This window comes from Gasterosteus aculeatus, chromosome 3 (assembly GCF_964276395.1).
Source record: "Gasterosteus aculeatus chromosome 3, fGasAcu3.hap1.1, whole genome shotgun sequence".
Lineage (NCBI taxonomy): Eukaryota > Metazoa > Chordata > Actinopteri > Perciformes > Gasterosteidae > Gasterosteus > Gasterosteus aculeatus.
The window spans coordinates 16286205-16301972 of record NC_135690.1 but is presented as its reverse complement, the minus strand read 5'-3'; the positions used below and the strand labels follow the sequence as shown (position 1 = coordinate 16301972).

The 15768-nt window shown below is 46.2% G+C and overlaps 1 protein-coding gene and 4 non-coding genes across 6 annotated transcripts in view; 3 read left to right on the top strand and 2 right to left on the bottom strand.

The window, feature by feature from the left end:
- LOC120816354 (contactin-associated protein-like 4) overlaps window positions 1–15768 on the top strand; it is a 55459-nt gene that overhangs the window by 23634 nt on the left and 16057 nt on the right. For both annotated transcript variants that reach the window (XM_078099712.1, XM_078099711.1), the window contains exons 6-15: window positions 3191–3366; window positions 3465–3593; window positions 4714–4981; window positions 5091–5234; window positions 6203–6374; window positions 10078–10184; window positions 11284–11403; window positions 12078–12278; window positions 13979–14141; window positions 15266–15393. In XM_078099712.1, the coding sequence (XP_077955838.1) occupies window positions 3191–3366; window positions 3465–3593; window positions 4714–4981; window positions 5091–5234; window positions 6203–6374; window positions 10078–10184; window positions 11284–11403; window positions 12078–12278; window positions 13979–14141; window positions 15266–15393 (1608 nt within the window). The remainder of the gene's footprint in view (window positions 1–3190; window positions 3367–3464; window positions 3594–4713; window positions 4982–5090; window positions 5235–6202; window positions 6375–10077; window positions 10185–11283; window positions 11404–12077; window positions 12279–13978; window positions 14142–15265; window positions 15394–15768) is intronic.
- Window positions 6994–7076, top strand: trnal-uaa (transfer RNA leucine (anticodon UAA)). Its single transcript has one exon. It is a non-coding gene; the product is annotated as a tRNA-Leu (tRNA).
- trnal-uaa (transfer RNA leucine (anticodon UAA)) lies at window positions 7571–7653 on the top strand. The gene has a single exon. It is a non-coding gene; the product is annotated as a tRNA-Leu (tRNA).
- trnal-uaa (transfer RNA leucine (anticodon UAA)) lies at window positions 8127–8209 on the bottom strand. Its single transcript has one exon. It is a non-coding gene; the product is annotated as a tRNA-Leu (tRNA).
- Window positions 8406–8488, bottom strand: trnal-uaa (transfer RNA leucine (anticodon UAA)). Its single transcript has one exon. It is a non-coding gene; the product is annotated as a tRNA-Leu (tRNA).

Here is a 15768-nt window from a genome sequence, read left to right as displayed (position 1 = left end):
TCAAAAATACGGCGAGGACGTAGTCATGGTAACGGCGCAGATCAGTCGGTTTGGAAGACTTCAGTCTGGCGATTCCCCTCTCACAGCCGTCACCGTGTTAATGAAGGAAAAGTGACCACATTTTGAATGCGGAGGAGGGACATAGACACCTGTCAATCACACTAAGCCCCGCCCTATAGAAGACTGTTGAAGAAGACTTGAGACTGGCGGGTGGAGTCGCCCCCCTGCTGGTCCGGAGAGAGAATGCAAGGTTTAAGGAACGTTTGCATTGGCTTCATCTGAAGGCGGCTTCCCCTTAAACCTAAACTCTGTGGCACCTTTTCGTACAGTAGCTCCACCGTAAGAACTCTACTGTGACATTGAAAAGCAGCCCAGCGAGAGAATATCAGAGGCATCCGTTAGAATGACTGCAGAGAAACGGAGAGAGGAGCTCAGACCATCACAGCAAACAACCGGCCGCCTTTGTTCTTGATCTCCTGCGTCGGTCCCGCTCAGTTCCTCGGCACGTGACACTCTGCTCCTGTGCCATCTGTCGACATCGGCATTCCTCTTGTTGATATCGGTTTGTCTCCATAGATCTCGTATTCTGTTCCACACCTGAAGAGACCGTTTGATTTCCCCCCTTCAACCGTCCTCTCCGGTGTCCTCTTCCTTCATTGTCTTCATTGTCTTGTGTCTCCATGGTTTTCAATCTGCCGATTTTCCCAGCGTGTCAACTAAGCCTTTTTCTGTTCTGTGTCCAACAAGTTTATGTCATTTCCCCCCAACTTTATTTGCCCCCTCACCTCTTTCTCTCCAATTTCAATTACCAAAAACCCAACTTGGGTTAGGTTGTGTAAAAGATCCTGGGTTTGGTTTAGTGCAGCTGAAGCTTTGTATCGATGCTCGAAGTGAAAAAGTCTGTGTGTAGATTTGCTTAAATTATCAAAAGGTAACAGAGAACCTCTGCTCAGGTCACAACATGTGTCTTTATTACTAAAATGACGCCCTTTGATCACAATTGTCTTAAGTTACAGCTCCGTATCAAATCCCCACATGCTATAAAAGTACAATTTAGTTAGTAGAAAGCAGATAATAATTCTGCATGATCACTTTAACTGCTGCACTTATAATCTTGTTCGTGATCTTGTTTCTGCAGTTTGTCCAGTGACGCATTGACTCTGCAGTCAGAGCTTATGAGTATGTGACAGGTGTCGCGCTTTACGAGAGTCGATTGCAGAAAGGACGGAGCCGGCCTGTTTTCCGATAAGAGCCGTCAGTGTCTCTCTCTCCGTAATCGGGTTTTGAGCGGCAGTAACAGAACAGCAGACGAGGTGATTCCGTCTCGAGGACGAGTGGAGAATGATGAGGTAATAAGCGGCGGAGCTACTTTATAGGCTTTATCCTTTGTGTGAAGCAGCGCCGATACAGTTTGCTCTGCCGCTGGCGGGTCCATCCACTGAATCAGTGTATCAGTGGTCCGACGAAGCTAATACCTCACGGGGGGAAGCACAGCTTTTGGGAGAGGGATCAGCCACAGAGCTGCAGAGGCGAGAGGCACCAATAAGAGGGCTCATTTGGAGATGCAGCCCGGCATTGTGACTCGGTCAATTGTATCACTAAATAATTTGACAGCATCATCAAATCTACGGTGCAGCTGTCGCCTGCGTCACACGCCTTCACGAATAATTGACATTTTACCAACACGGGCGACTGTAACAGCTCGTTAGAGAAGAGATTCAACTGACACGTCGAGCAAAGTGGTTATATATTACAATTAAAAAGGATGACAATAACAACACTGCAAGTGTCGTCCCCTCACACCCCCAAATGTGACAGAATGGATCCAAAGAGTGAGACGTTGTAAAAGTAAGTGGACGGGGGGGATTGGAAAAGAAAGCATGAAAGCGAATTTGCATTTTGTGAGAGGAGGCAGAAATAAATAGAAAGCAAAGTGACCTTTAGTAGATTGTACATAAAAACATGGCTCCCAAACGTGCGGGATAAGGACTGCTTCATCAGCCCCCGCGTAGCTTTGCTTTTTCTTTCTGCCCCTTTTCTGCTACGCGGTGCAGAATTTAAATACCTGAGTCATGGAGGCAAAAGTATCTACTGTAACAAAGGTCGGTGGTGACGGGGAGGACTGACAGGCGCTCTCAGCTGCCAAAAAGCCCGACTGTGCGAGTATCAGCAGAGCGGTGTTCTAGTTGTTTGGCCTCTGATCCCTGATCATTGATTCCTGCTTTCTCCTTCCAGTCATTCGAATCACCCGTCCCGTAAAGCCCTCTGCTACAAGATCCTGCTCCTCAACATCGTAATTGTTCCATCAATCAGTCCGATTTGATACATCTGATTCGTTTGTGCGTCTCAACCCGTCACAATAAAAGTCCCCGGCACTTTGGATGAAGTTGTTTCTTCTCATCCGAGCTGCAGACGAATAAACCCTCTGACAAAATGCTGCTGCATTATCAGAAAATACGTTCGTCCGTCATCTTCAAACTGTCTCCTTTGAAGTCGGAGTCGTCTCTCTCCCCGAAGAATGTCTAATACATTTTTAATAGCTGACTGTTTGCCTCTTTCTCTCTGCAGAAAACACAAAAAGTTTCTCCTCCACTTGTTCGAATAGGGACCGATCATCAATCATTAATGGCGTCCCGCCGGGTTCCCTCTTCCCTCCCGGCGTTCTCCGAGCGCGTAGGCGGAGCACGCCGTCCCTAACGAGAGGAGAGAGAGGGCGACCTCGCCGGGATGCTCGCCGCGGGATTCACAGAGAGAGAGACGTATTTAGACACGATGCTCGACGCGGGGGTCAGATAAGAGGACAACAAACAAACAACACACACAAACAAACGGGTCGGATGACTCAAGATAGGAAGAGGAGAAAACGACAGGATTAATGAAGGAATATGGGTTAGAACAACAGACTCAAATAACTATAAAACAAATCCAAAAGTATTTTTAGCGCTTTTGAAAGTTGATTAAAAGCCAGTATGTGATTAATCTTCTCCGTCCGCTTCATTCTCCCCCGCCTCCCTTCCTGTCATCTCATCATCTGCATCCTCTCCCCTCCACCTCACCTCCACCATCTCCGTACCCGCACCTCCTCTTTTTAACCACCTGTCAATTAATGTCCCTCCCTTTTCCTTGCCCGTCCTCATCCTCGCCATCTCTTCTCTTCCTTCCCTCCTTCCTTCCTCCTCGTCTCCTCCAGGTCCTCCCTCCTCGGAGCCCCGGCGCGTCGCCTCCCTCGGCAGCCTGCTGGACGATCAGCAGTGGCACCGGTTGGCGGTGGAGCGGCGCGGCTCTCAGCTCAACGTCACGGTGGACGAACACGCCGCGGAGCGCCTCCGGCTCCCCGCGGAGTTCGCCGGCTGGGAGGCGGAGCAGGTGGGGGGCAGGCCGGCGCTCTGACACCAGCTGGTATGACATGCGCGCGCATTTTCACAGCGAGCGTCTCTCGCCCCCCCCCCCCCCTCCCCGTGCAGCTGAGCGTCGCGGCGGCCCGGGGCCTCGTCTCCGAGAGGAACTTTGACGGCTGCCTGGAGAACCTCGTGTACAACGGCCTCGACCTGGTGGAGTTATTCAAAAGCAAAGACCGCCGAGTTACCGTTGTGGTGAGAGCGTTTTATCATCAAGTCTTCCTATTTGAACTGAAACAAAATCCACACCTCATCATCAGATGCTTAACAGCAACAGATCAGACCTCCATCCACCTCGTAGAAGATCCACGGGGGGGAAAACGGCCTGCGACTCCTCTGAGGCAGAGCATCGTTTTCATTCCTCCCTCCCGTGCGATGAGGACAGATCTCGTTGATCATCCGGGGAAAGCGAGACGCTTTTGATGTTCGCCGAGCTGATGAAAGACTGCGAGGTTTCGTGGCTTAGGGTCACCAGAAGGGAGGCGAGGAGCCGATCCCTCACGTGCTCCGTGGATGAGGTCTCGCTTGGCGGCGTGCAGGTCAGGAGCACCCTGAGTGACGGGTGGACTTTCAGTTTAGCTCCCTTGTCTTTGTCATTAGGACCATCAGGTGCTACAAAGACAGTAAGTGGAGAGCAGAGCCCAAGCGTTTCTAATAAAAGGTGTGCGGTTACAGCGCGGGACGAGGGATTAAGAAAGAAAGTCTCAGAGATTCACATGGCTGAAGATGTAATAGGGCTCTACTAGTTTTAGTCGTTTTTAATATAGAGGACCCCTTCTGGCCATTTCCAAAGGTATGAGGACTAAATCAAGTAGGACTTTATATGGTAAATGTGTGTTTGAGTGACTGAGGGGATTTTGGGGTCCACAGTGTGTTTGTGAATGGATTTTGGGGGATTTTACTGCTCACTTTTTACTAATACATTTTGCGGTGGTGCGGCATCCTCCACCACCTACGTCCATGCGCCGCTTTAACTGCTCCACACGGGGCTCGAGGACGTCGTCTGTGTTTCTGGAAGCCTTGTGGAGGTCGCAGGCCGCTGGGACTCTACTACAGAGCCGCTGCAGCCTTTGCAACGGACCGCCACTCAAATCAATGGGTCCACAGAGCACGTTCACACTCACGCCCACCTCCACGCACCCCTCTCGGGGGGACCTTCACGCCTTCTATTCTCAAGGAGACTCGCTGATGAGATCAAGTGACCGGAGGTCACGTCGGCCCGCCCTCTGCAGCTGATTAATTATTCATGTTTAATGTTGTTTAATCTCTCTTGTAATCATCTCTCTCTCTCTTTCCCCCCACGTTTCTCTCTCAGGGCAACGTGACCTTTTCCTGCGCTGAGTCGGTTTCCGTCGCCGTGACGTTCCCGGGCCCCCGGAGCTTCCTCCGGTTGCCGGGGGCGGCACCGTCCTTGTCGGAGGGCGTGTCCGTCGGGCTGCAGTTCAGGACGTGGAACGATGCGGGGCTTCTGCTGACCTTTGACCTTCCCGAGGAAGGGGGCGTGGCCTGGCTGTACCTGAGCGAGGCCAGACTGCGGCTGCAGATCCATAAAGCCGGCGGGGCGCTGCTGGAGCTCAGTGCAGGTCGGAGATGTATCACCACTTGTATCCAATTGAATTTACCTCAAAAGAGGTTGAACATTTTTTGCAAACTTCCTAAACACTTCCTGGTTATCATTAAACGTCGGCCCAGGCTCCGCCCTCAACGACGGCCAGTGGCATTCAGTGGAGCTGACCTCCGGACGGGGTCGTCTGACCATCGCCGTGGATACCGAGGAAAGGGGCGTTGCTAACGCCGGCCACCCCGTCGCCGCAGGAAGTCAACTCTTCTTCGGTGGTAACGACGTGACACAAATGATGCCTGTAGAGGGGCAGTTCGCCCTTTTACATCATTATTATACTGGACATGATTTGAATTAGTGTTCATTACGTATCGAAAACACTGCGCGTGTGGAGCGAACATTAGTATTCAAAGAAGGTTCTGCCATGAGTTCAACAACATGTTGCAGTATTTACTGCTTCTCTTTTTATTTTTCATGTCAAGACCCAGACTCAATGCAACCCAGCTAACATTTATATTATTATTCCCGTTACCTTTTTAGTACCTTTTGTTCAAATTGTGCATTTCTATATTTTAGAAGCTGCTACCTTTTCTGACTACACTCTTATAATTAAAACCATCGTTGCAGCGGTCAATCCTCTAAACCGACTGTTAACTTTTCCATCTCTCCACACTGTTCGGAGCGGCTGTCTCACCGCCGCCGTTGTGTTTTGCCTGAGACAGATTCAGCTGCAGGCTGTTTTATAATGAGTCATAAGGTTTGCTTCATCTTCTCCTCCCTCTTTTCGCCGCTCATCATCTCTCCTCGTCTCTCTGCTCTTCTCCCTCCCTGTTTCTCTCCTCGCTTCCTTCCCTCCAGTCACTTTCCTTTCCCTCTGCTCCTCCTGCTTTCTCCGCTGACTTCCTCGCAGCCTCCTTTTCTTAAATCTCATCTCTTCCGGCCGCTCTTTGCTCAGAGGTGTAACAATCCAGGCTTGTTTTCAAACCGCCTCGAGCTTAATATCGTCTCTCACACACACTCACACACTCACACTAACTCTGTTTCCACTCTAAATGGACTACTAAGTAATGAAATAACGATATACTCATTGTGTGTCTTAACTCCAGTAGAACACTCTGAGCAACGACCAGCAGATGCGAGTGTTTTTAGTCTAAACTCCCAGTGGGATGTCTTCCACTTCAGCTCTGATTTGTCTTCATTCTGTCTCTGTCCTCTCGTGTTTTTTCTTTGCTTTCCCATCCAGGTTGTCCTGCTGCAGAAGACACTCAGGACTGTAAGAATCCCTTCGGCGTCTTTCAGGGCTGCATGCGTCTCCTCAGACTGGAGGACCAGCCGGTGGACCTGATCAAGGTGCAGCAAAGACTGCTGGGAAATTACAGCCACCTGCAGATCGACATGTGCGGCATCATCGACAGGTGAGAACGCCGCCGTCCCGGTGGTCGTTTTACCCGCGCTGAACTTTTATGATCTTTGTTAAAAAGTAAGTGATAGAAAAAAGTTTTGACATTGAATACTAAACACAGCAGGAGTTGGATGCATTACATCCACTCCGCCATCTTAGTGATGACATTTATTGAAACTGCTGACTCAATTGAAATTATTTCTAAGCCGAAGCCCGAGAATTGCCTTCATCTTTTCTTTTCCGTTTAAAAGCTAATTAAGGTCATCACAAAGCACAACGCGTCCATCGCTCCTTCTTGGTTAGTTTACTTATTTACGTTAAATGGTGAAAGAATTATGAAGTTAATTCCATGCGGTTTTCAGCACCAAATTTTCTTTTTTCTTTTGAATATGAGCATTCGTTTTAAATTCAATTCATTGTTTTTTTACTTCCTTTTTTTATTGCCATGGAAATTATTTATTTGAGTGACACGATGAAACAAAAAAAACACAATTGACTCACTTTAGAGCCTTTTTTAATCCCACATAAATCCTTCAACTTCTACATCCTCTGTTCTGTCTTTGTGAATGCACGTAACTTTATCAGAGCCTAGACGATCACGTCATTCATGTCTTTTATAGCTGAACTGCAGCACCAGGATGGCCGAGTGGTTAAGGCGTTGGACTTAAGACCCAATGGGCAGATGCCCTCGTGGGTTCGAACCCCACTCCTGGTATTCAGATTATCTCTACACTGCTTTAAATCTAAGAGTGCCTTGCAGATGACGCTTTAAATTTGCATTGGCATCCGTATTTCCGAATTATGTGATTGCATTTAATATCCATCCCTTTGGCGCGTTAGTACAAAGTCTCAATGAAAGTAACTCGTTTGAGCCTTTTAGTTCTTAAGAATTCTATACTTCACATCTCCAGTTTCATCACAGAGAAGCAGGATGGCCGAGCGGTTGAGGCGTTGGACGTAAGACCCAATGGGCCCTTGTGGGTTTGAATCCCGCTCCTGGTATTCTAATACAATTACAATTTTTGGTCAATGCAACCAGATATGTGATGAATTGCAGCACTATGTAGGAGACAAGTCCCTCACATCCCAAGCAAGAGGATCTAGTATCTGCAGACTCAAGAAACCTGTTGGTATTTAAATGTGTGAATCTACATCTGTTTAACAGGGACATCAAGTGGTTGATCCATTCCTCAGATTGCATCTCAGGGAACCAGGATGGCCGAGTGGTTAAGGCGTTGGACTTAAGACCCAATGGGCAGATGCCCTCGTGGGTTCGAACCCCACTCCTGGTATTATGTTTCTGCTAAATGCATGTATCGACTGCACTGTTGATTAATATATTGATTTTAACTAGTACTGACAAGTACTCTGATATCTAAAATCAACAGCACTGTTATATTACATAATTGATTTAAACTAGTACTAGTGATTAAGGCGTTGGACTTAAAACCCAATGGGCAAATGCCCTCGTGGGTTCGAACCCCGCTCCTGGTATTGTATCATGTTGTCTCTGCCATATACATCAATTACGCTGTCAGGTACAAATATAGGTGATAAAATGTGGCACCATATAGGAGCAGACCAAACACTTCCTTAGAAGACCACAACAAAGGACAGATGTTTTGACGGACTTGAGAGAAGTTGATTTTTTGAGTGTCCAATAAAAGGAATTAGAGGTGAGAGTACCGTTGCTCTGGTCAGTACTAGTTAAAATCAATATATTAATCAACAGTGCAGTCGATACATGCATTTAGCAGAAACATAATACCAGGAGTGGGGTTCGAACCCACGAGGGCATCTGCCCATTGGGTCTTAAGTCCAACGCCTTAACCACTCGGCCATCCTGGTTCTTTTTGATGTAATCTGAGGAACGGATCAAGTACTTGATGTCCCTGTCAAACAGATGTAGATTCACACATTTAAATATCAACAGGTTTCTTGAGTCTGCAGATGCTAGATCCTCTTGCATGTTTGTGATATAAAGGACTTGTTTCCTACATAGTGCTGCAATTTATCACATAACTGACTTCATTCAGAAGCATAATACCAGGAGTGGTGTTCGAACCCACGAGGACATCTGCCCATTGGGTCTTAAGTCCAACGCCTTAACCACTCGGCCATCCTGGTTCTGCCTGATGAAGCTGGAGATGTGAAGTATAGTGCGAATTTAAAGCGAAATGCTTTATCTGCAGGTTACTCTTAGTTAAAGTCTTAGATTAAAAAGTCCTACTGAAGCAGCCAGACAGGCTAATGACTCAGCATTTTTATCTAAATAAAAAGGGCTGCAGATTCTGCACAGTCATCGGTTTTCTCTTCAATATTCCACCCCGCGAAAACATGTGACGTAAACACGCTCTGGAACACGGATATAGGAAGGTAAAGACGGAGGACGGAGACCAACCTTCTACACCGGTGCTATACGGTTCAGATAAACTGATGTCGTGATGTTTGATATTCATCTATAAATAGCACACAGAGCTTCCCTGAGAGTTCATAGAGCTTCTGCAAACGCTTCACATCTGCTGCTGAAGAGAAGCAGAAGAATATTTTCCTTTCAGCGGCAAACTTCCTCATTTTTACAGAAAATGAAAGAAACATCTAAAGCCAGAAAGTTATGAAATTCATCTTTTGATCTCACTGTGGAACGGTGAAAGGTTTTTCATTTGGAATTTTCTGCAGGAGACATCTTTTCATTCAACATAATGAAGTTCTCTTTTTTTAACAACCTGCCAAAATATAAATACATGAACCAATATTAAAAATGTAAGATGTTCTTTTCCTAAATAACCTCGAGGAGCTTGGGCTGAAAGGTTTTTCCCCGCCAGAAATGGAAAGAGGCTCATTTAATTTAATGAGGCAGTTAGTTAGCAGGAGTGGAGTTTGAAAGCAATCATCACACTTTTTATAAAGATGAAGCGGAAATGACGTAGTGGGAGATTATGTGTAGAGAGCACTTTCACTTCTGATTGCTGATTATAACCGCAGTGAGGCAGCGGCTACTTCATATACCTTAAAAGGCTGCATTGTTCTTCCATGTCGAAAAAACCCTCCCGCATATATATATATATATATATATATATATATATATATATATATATATATATTACCCACAATGCCACTCAGACTCCACGAAATTAGGTTTCATTTTCAGCACCAGGGATTCTGTTGGGAAAACTTAATTGTCTCTCGAACTGAGACACATGGTGCTCTGGGCAACAGATGTTCAGGATGATACGTTAAATTCGAATGAGTCTCGAAATATTTTTAATTTAAAAAAAAATAAATTAAGGTCGAAAAATGTTTTGCAAAGAAAGTTGTTTAAAAAAATGATGGAGAAAAAAGTCAAAAAATGCTAGGTCAAAACTAGTTGAGTGACTGAAAAAAAAAGTGAATGAAAAAAATGTCATGGAAATAAAAAGTCCAAAAAATGTCATCGTAATTTAAAAAAAGTCAAAATATGTTAATTCGAAAAATGTTTTTATTTAAAGAGTCGAAATATGTTTGCTTGAAAAAAGTAACAAAAAAAAGTTAAAGTTAAGTAAAAAAAAATGTTAGGTTAAAAAATGTCATGGGGATTTTTTTTTTAAATATTAGGTTAAGAAATGTTTTGAAGAAAAAGTCACATCCTACTGGTAAGTTACCGTAACAATCAAATAGATCCAACCAAATCTCTCTCTCTCTCTCTCTCTCTCTCTCTCTCTCTCTCTGTCTCCCAGGTGCTCGCCCAGTCGCTGTGAACATGGCGGCCGCTGCACTCAGTCCTGGACCGCCTTCCGCTGTAACTGCTCGGCCAGCGGTTACAGCGGAGCGACCTGCCACAGCTGTGAGTCAAACGTCTTCAACAACCCGCCTGCAGGCGGGGAAGTGATACAGAATAATGAAGGTTTTCAAGCCTCCTGCATAATTTAATCTCGGAGGCAGAACAGAGAAATAGAGTTAGATTAAATTTACCGTGTTACCAACCTATTAAACCCCATTAACGCAGTAAACAAAGATCATAAACGTTTGTTTGTTTGGCGAACATTAAAAGGCCACCGCCTAATCTATAATGCAGTGAAAACAAACAGAAAAGGTTCATTACAAACCAACTGAGGATAGTCAACAACCTTTGATTGAATGAAGGACGTATAAAACTCCCACTGTTTACCACAACACTCGTGGGAATTGCCTGATATCTAAAATGTCAACTCGTTTACCCTTTGATTCAAATGTATTTATTCACGTCGCCCGCGCTCTGATGAGATGATTAAAGTTGTGGTAAGGCCTCGCCTGGGCTCAGATCAGATAACTGCACGTGTTTTCTCCCCAGTGGTTATAGGGTCGTGCAACATGTTTGCATGGGAGATATACGATGAACGTCGATGACACTGTAGCTGTGACTAAACTGCCAAATACGACATAAATAAATCAAACCCCAGCGGTGAGGGGAGGGTAACAGTTTCTCTTCACGGTTCTCCCCTGGCTTCATTTTCATCGCCGGGTTTTTCTGTGGAAATCTTTTTCTAACCACACTGAGGGAAGAAAAGGCCTTTGGCTGTGGGGAAGAAGATAGATGCACATGGGAGCAGAGTGTGGGGACCTCGAGATATGGATTCGACTGGAATGGCCTGATTCTTTGATTTTGGAGGAAGCCGCTGCGTGTGTGTGTGTGTGTGTGTGTGCGTGGGAGAGGCAGGGCTGATAAAGCTCTAAAGTTTTATTTATTGAGTCTCTCAGTCATCACCGTCCTCTCCAGATGGATTCCTCTCTACTTTACGGGACGTGGCTGCAGGAATCAAACGGAGGATGATTTTCCTGCTCTGGTTATGAGACAGTGATCCAGAACACACGATCCTCCTCAGTGTGTAGTCGCTCACAGCTCCTGTGTGCGTGTGCCAGCCGACGTGATTCATGTTGAGCTGATCTCATTATTTCCCTCCCAGCTGTGTACGAACAGTCCTGTGAGGCGTACAAACACAACGGCAACACGTCGGGACACTTTTATATCGACGTGGACGGCAGCGGACCAATCAGACCGCAGCTGGTCTACTGCAACATGACAGGTGACACACACACACACACACACACACACACACACACCCTCGTATCACCACACAACGATTTTTATGATTAACATTTACATAAGTTGAAAGGAAGTAATGATGATGCTCTTTTCTTCACAGTCTGATCTGCTTTATCTTGTACTCTCCTTTTTTATTCTTTTTTTCTTATGTAATGTCATGTTAAATTATATGAATATCAATTACAGTCCCTCAGTGCTATAAAATGTATGTATGTATTTTAATCTCCATAGAGATGATGCTATTTTTTTTCTTTTAAAAGTTTATCCTCATTACTTTCCTGATATTAGACAGAGAAAGAAAATCACCAGACCAGAAAAATACGTCACAACAAAGCAGATAGTTCAATAATTTATTAAGAAGTTAACTTAACGTAGATGAAGATTCATGGATGTATAAGTGTGGTTTTGAGATTCCATTGCTTCCAACTGACCATTAATCACAGTTCTGATTAATGCGTTTTGAAGCATCATTCAACCAAATTGGAAAATATTTCACGTCTGATTTACCAGGAGGTAAAATACAGCTTCCTCTAAAAAAATACAGTTTAAAAAATACATAATAAGCAATGTGCAAATGTACTTTCGGCCTATCAGACTCTTTGCTTCCAGTATTTATGCTAAGCTAAGCTAATTCCCCGCCCCCGCCCTCCCCAGAGGAGAACACGTGGATGGAGATCCGGCACAACAACACGGAGCTGACCGGAGTCCGGCCGTCTGCAGGAGTCGACCAGCACTCGGTTCACTTTGACTACTCCGCCGAAGAGGAGCAGCTATCGGCCGTCATCAGCCAATCGGAGCACTGCGAACAGGAGCTGTCCTACCGCTGCAGGAAGTCCCGCCTCCTCAACACCCCGGGTGAGGCGCCATCCGGGAGATTAAACACGTTGATGAAACACGTTCATTTTAGTTTTGCAGATTTTCTCACATGTGTGATGAACTAAACCATCCAGCTGCTACAGTTATGCATTCAATGCTGTTTTATTAGTATCTAGACATTGTGTTATTGCTTCTTCTTACTTGAACTCTACTGGAGCCAAAAGTTGTGTAAAATGTTGAGTTTGTGATTATACTTAGAAAGTAGATCTCACTTATAAAAAAAAATCGTATCTAATCTTTTAATCCTTTAATCTTATTTCGGGGAGAGCCCTCGGGGGCTGTGGCTCCTCCCCGTTCCCCCGACACCCCTCAAGTGCGCATGGAAATCCAAAAAGACTGTAAACAAGCGCGTGTTCTTAATTTGTCTGGTTTGGTTAAATAAAAACAAGTAAAAGCTTTGTTAAGCCGACTCTCTTCAGCTGGGAACCCCCCTTCAGCCCCCCGACCCGAACAGGATCATTACGCTCGTTGCTGCAAACTTGGTTACAGGGATTTTCTTCTCTCTCACTAATGATTCAGACAAATTGATTATTCAGGATTTGCTTAACACCCTCTGCTTTTGAGCAATGAGTATTGAGCGCGACCCGTGTTTTCTTTGCTTCGCCCCGTGTTCGCCCCGGTGCTCGGATTGACCAGAGAACCGGGGCGAATCCCTTCGATCCCCACGTTCCATCCGATTTCTCCCTGTTTGTGCGACTGCTAACGCTTTTAACGCCACGTCCACAACACGAGAGACGCGTCGCTAAGCGTGAAGAAACGCAGCGGGATGCATCGGGGACGCTATGCTTCTCTTTCTCTGCCTCCCATCATGTTGTCTCCATTGTGGGACCTGCTGCAGGAGCCGCTTGTGCGTTGCAAAAGTAGTAAAAGTGGTGGGAAGCGCAGAATGGGTGGAGAGATGGAGGTTCCACCCCCCCACCACCCCACCCGCTGCTCTCTGGGAAAATAAAGACTTGCTGACTCAACGGAGACATTTCCAATCACCTTCTCTCACTCGTCTCCACCCGCGCACCCAAGAGATGAGAAGTACATTTCTTCACTGCGCACAATCATCACCATGAAACAATATATTCAGCTGGCGAACAAACCCCGGATTCATGGTGCAGAGGGATGGGGGGGGCAGGGGGGGCCTCTGTCCATACAGCGCTCAGCTGTTTCCTCTCTGCGCCGTTCCTCCGCCGACATAATGCAGCTTTCTGCATCTGTGGAACTTTTGCGTCCTGCAAGCATCTTTTGTGTGGTGGCGTTTCTCCACTAATAGTCCCAAAAAAAAAGCATCTCTTGGATGAGTATCTGTTTTTGTTCATTAGCGGACGTGAAATAGGTTGCGTTCATGACTTAAAGAGAAAGAACAGGAAGATACAACAATTGATGAGGCCTTTCTTCAAGCTTATTTATTTATTTTATTATTTATTTTTTGTATAAAAGGGAATTTTTTTTTACTATTTGTACACAAAAAGAAAAAATATATATAATAAAAAAAAATAGAATAACAAAAAAAAAATAGAATAACAAAGAGCTAAGACACAAGAGAAGAAGCTTTATTCTTTATGCTGAAATGTGTTGCTGAATCTACGTTTGCAAAAAGACACCCGTCAGTGTTGTTGTTGGAAATGATCGTAGAAAGTAAAGCTGTGTGTGTGTGTGTGTGTGTGTGTGTGTGTGTGTGTGTGTTTCAGAGGGCTCTCCGTTCAGCTGGTGGCTCGGGGGTCCCGGTCCCGGTCGGGTCCAGACCTACTGGGGCGGCGCTCAGCCGGGCAGCCGGCAGTGTGCGTGCGGCCTGCGGGGCGACTGCGTGGACCCACAGCACTACTGCAACTGTGACGCCGACCGCACGGAGTGGTACTCACTTAATAAACACACGTTTAGTATTACGCTGTACATATATATCTCAATTTGGTTGAATAGATGGCTTCTTTTCTCTCTCGGCACTCAATCCGGTGAAAAGCTTTCAGCCAACCGAGCAGAGATTTGACGTGCGTGTTGATGTGATCGTCTCGTCTCCTTAAATCGTACCTCTCGGAACTGTCAAACTACCGACCATTCATCCGCTGATCCCCGGAGGGAAGCCGCTCCGCCCGCTTCCTGTCCCGGAGAAAGCGTCTCTCGTGACGGCGAGACACGGACACGCGGCTCATCAGAGAACCACGGAGCCGAACACGGGCGCAAATGGACGGGCGCGCCTCACTCAAGGGCTCCTTCTGGGGCGCCACGTTGGAAAATAGCTAAAAGGATGCAGTGTCGAATGTCGGGGCGGAATATGATGAGCGTCAAAGTTCTTTTGTCATTTTTCTTTGACTATTCATGCTGGTACCTTATCATCTCATCGCCTTTTTCTCTGTTCCGTCCACTTCCCCTGATTCTAATTCATTTATTTTAGTGGTTCCTTTTCTACTCCAGACGTTTTATCGCTTCTCGTCAGTCTCCTTCATCTCCTCCCTTCTCTTCTTCCTCCTCTGCTTGGTATCCCTTCCGCGTGCACTTCCCTTTCATTTTCATCTTGATTTATTCCCCTTCCTCTTCCGGTCGTTTTCTTGTTCTACAACTACTTCCTCTTCATTGCTTTCCCCGTCACCTCCACCTCCTCCCCCTTCTCTTCTTCCATCTCCCCCTTTTAGTCTCGCCTTGCCCCCTAATTTCCTCCTTGTCCTCCTCTTCTTATTCCCCCCATGTCCTCCCTCCCTTCTTCTTCGTTCTCTTTACTTTCGTCCTTCTTCTTGTTTCTCCTCCATCCCACCATCACCTCCTCTGTCCCGTCATCTCCCCTCTTCCTTCTCCTCATCGACGCTCCTCCCGCCTTTGCTTTTCCCTTCTATGTCTTTCTACTTCTTCATCCGCTCTTCAAGCTTTTCCTCCCATCGTTGTCATCCTCAACTTCTCCAAATCCTAATTCCTAATTCCTAATCCTTCACTGTTCTCCCCCCCCCCCCCCCTTCTGTTTTCTCCCTGCGCTCCTCCTCCTCCAGGGCTGAAGACTCGGGCCTGCTCACCCACGAGGAGAGCCTCCCCGTCCGGTCTCTGGTGCTGGGTGACATCCAGCGGGCGGGTTCGGAGGCCGCCTACAGAGTGGGACCGCTCCGTTGTTATGGAGACAGTAAGTCCAGCTCCTGGTTGCCTGGTTACGCATGATGGAGAGATGACAGAAATATTTCTGCTGTGGAAAAATGCCGTTTCGTTTTTTGGTATGAACTGGTGGAAGGACTCAAAGCAACAAACTTAAATTTACATCCGGCCGATCAGCCAGTTTTTTTTTTTATATTTGGCAGATAATGACTCATTATTTCTAAAGATTCCTTTCAGGCCCATTTGTTGTTATGGAAATACGGTGTCAGGTGTGAGAATTCTCCCGGGTGAGAGCACAGCAACACCTAGAAGCTAATTATCATTAACGCAACCGTTGCTAATTCAGATTTCCTTTTTAGTTCTGACGCTCTGAAACTTGCTCCTCATTAATGCATTACAAGGTACA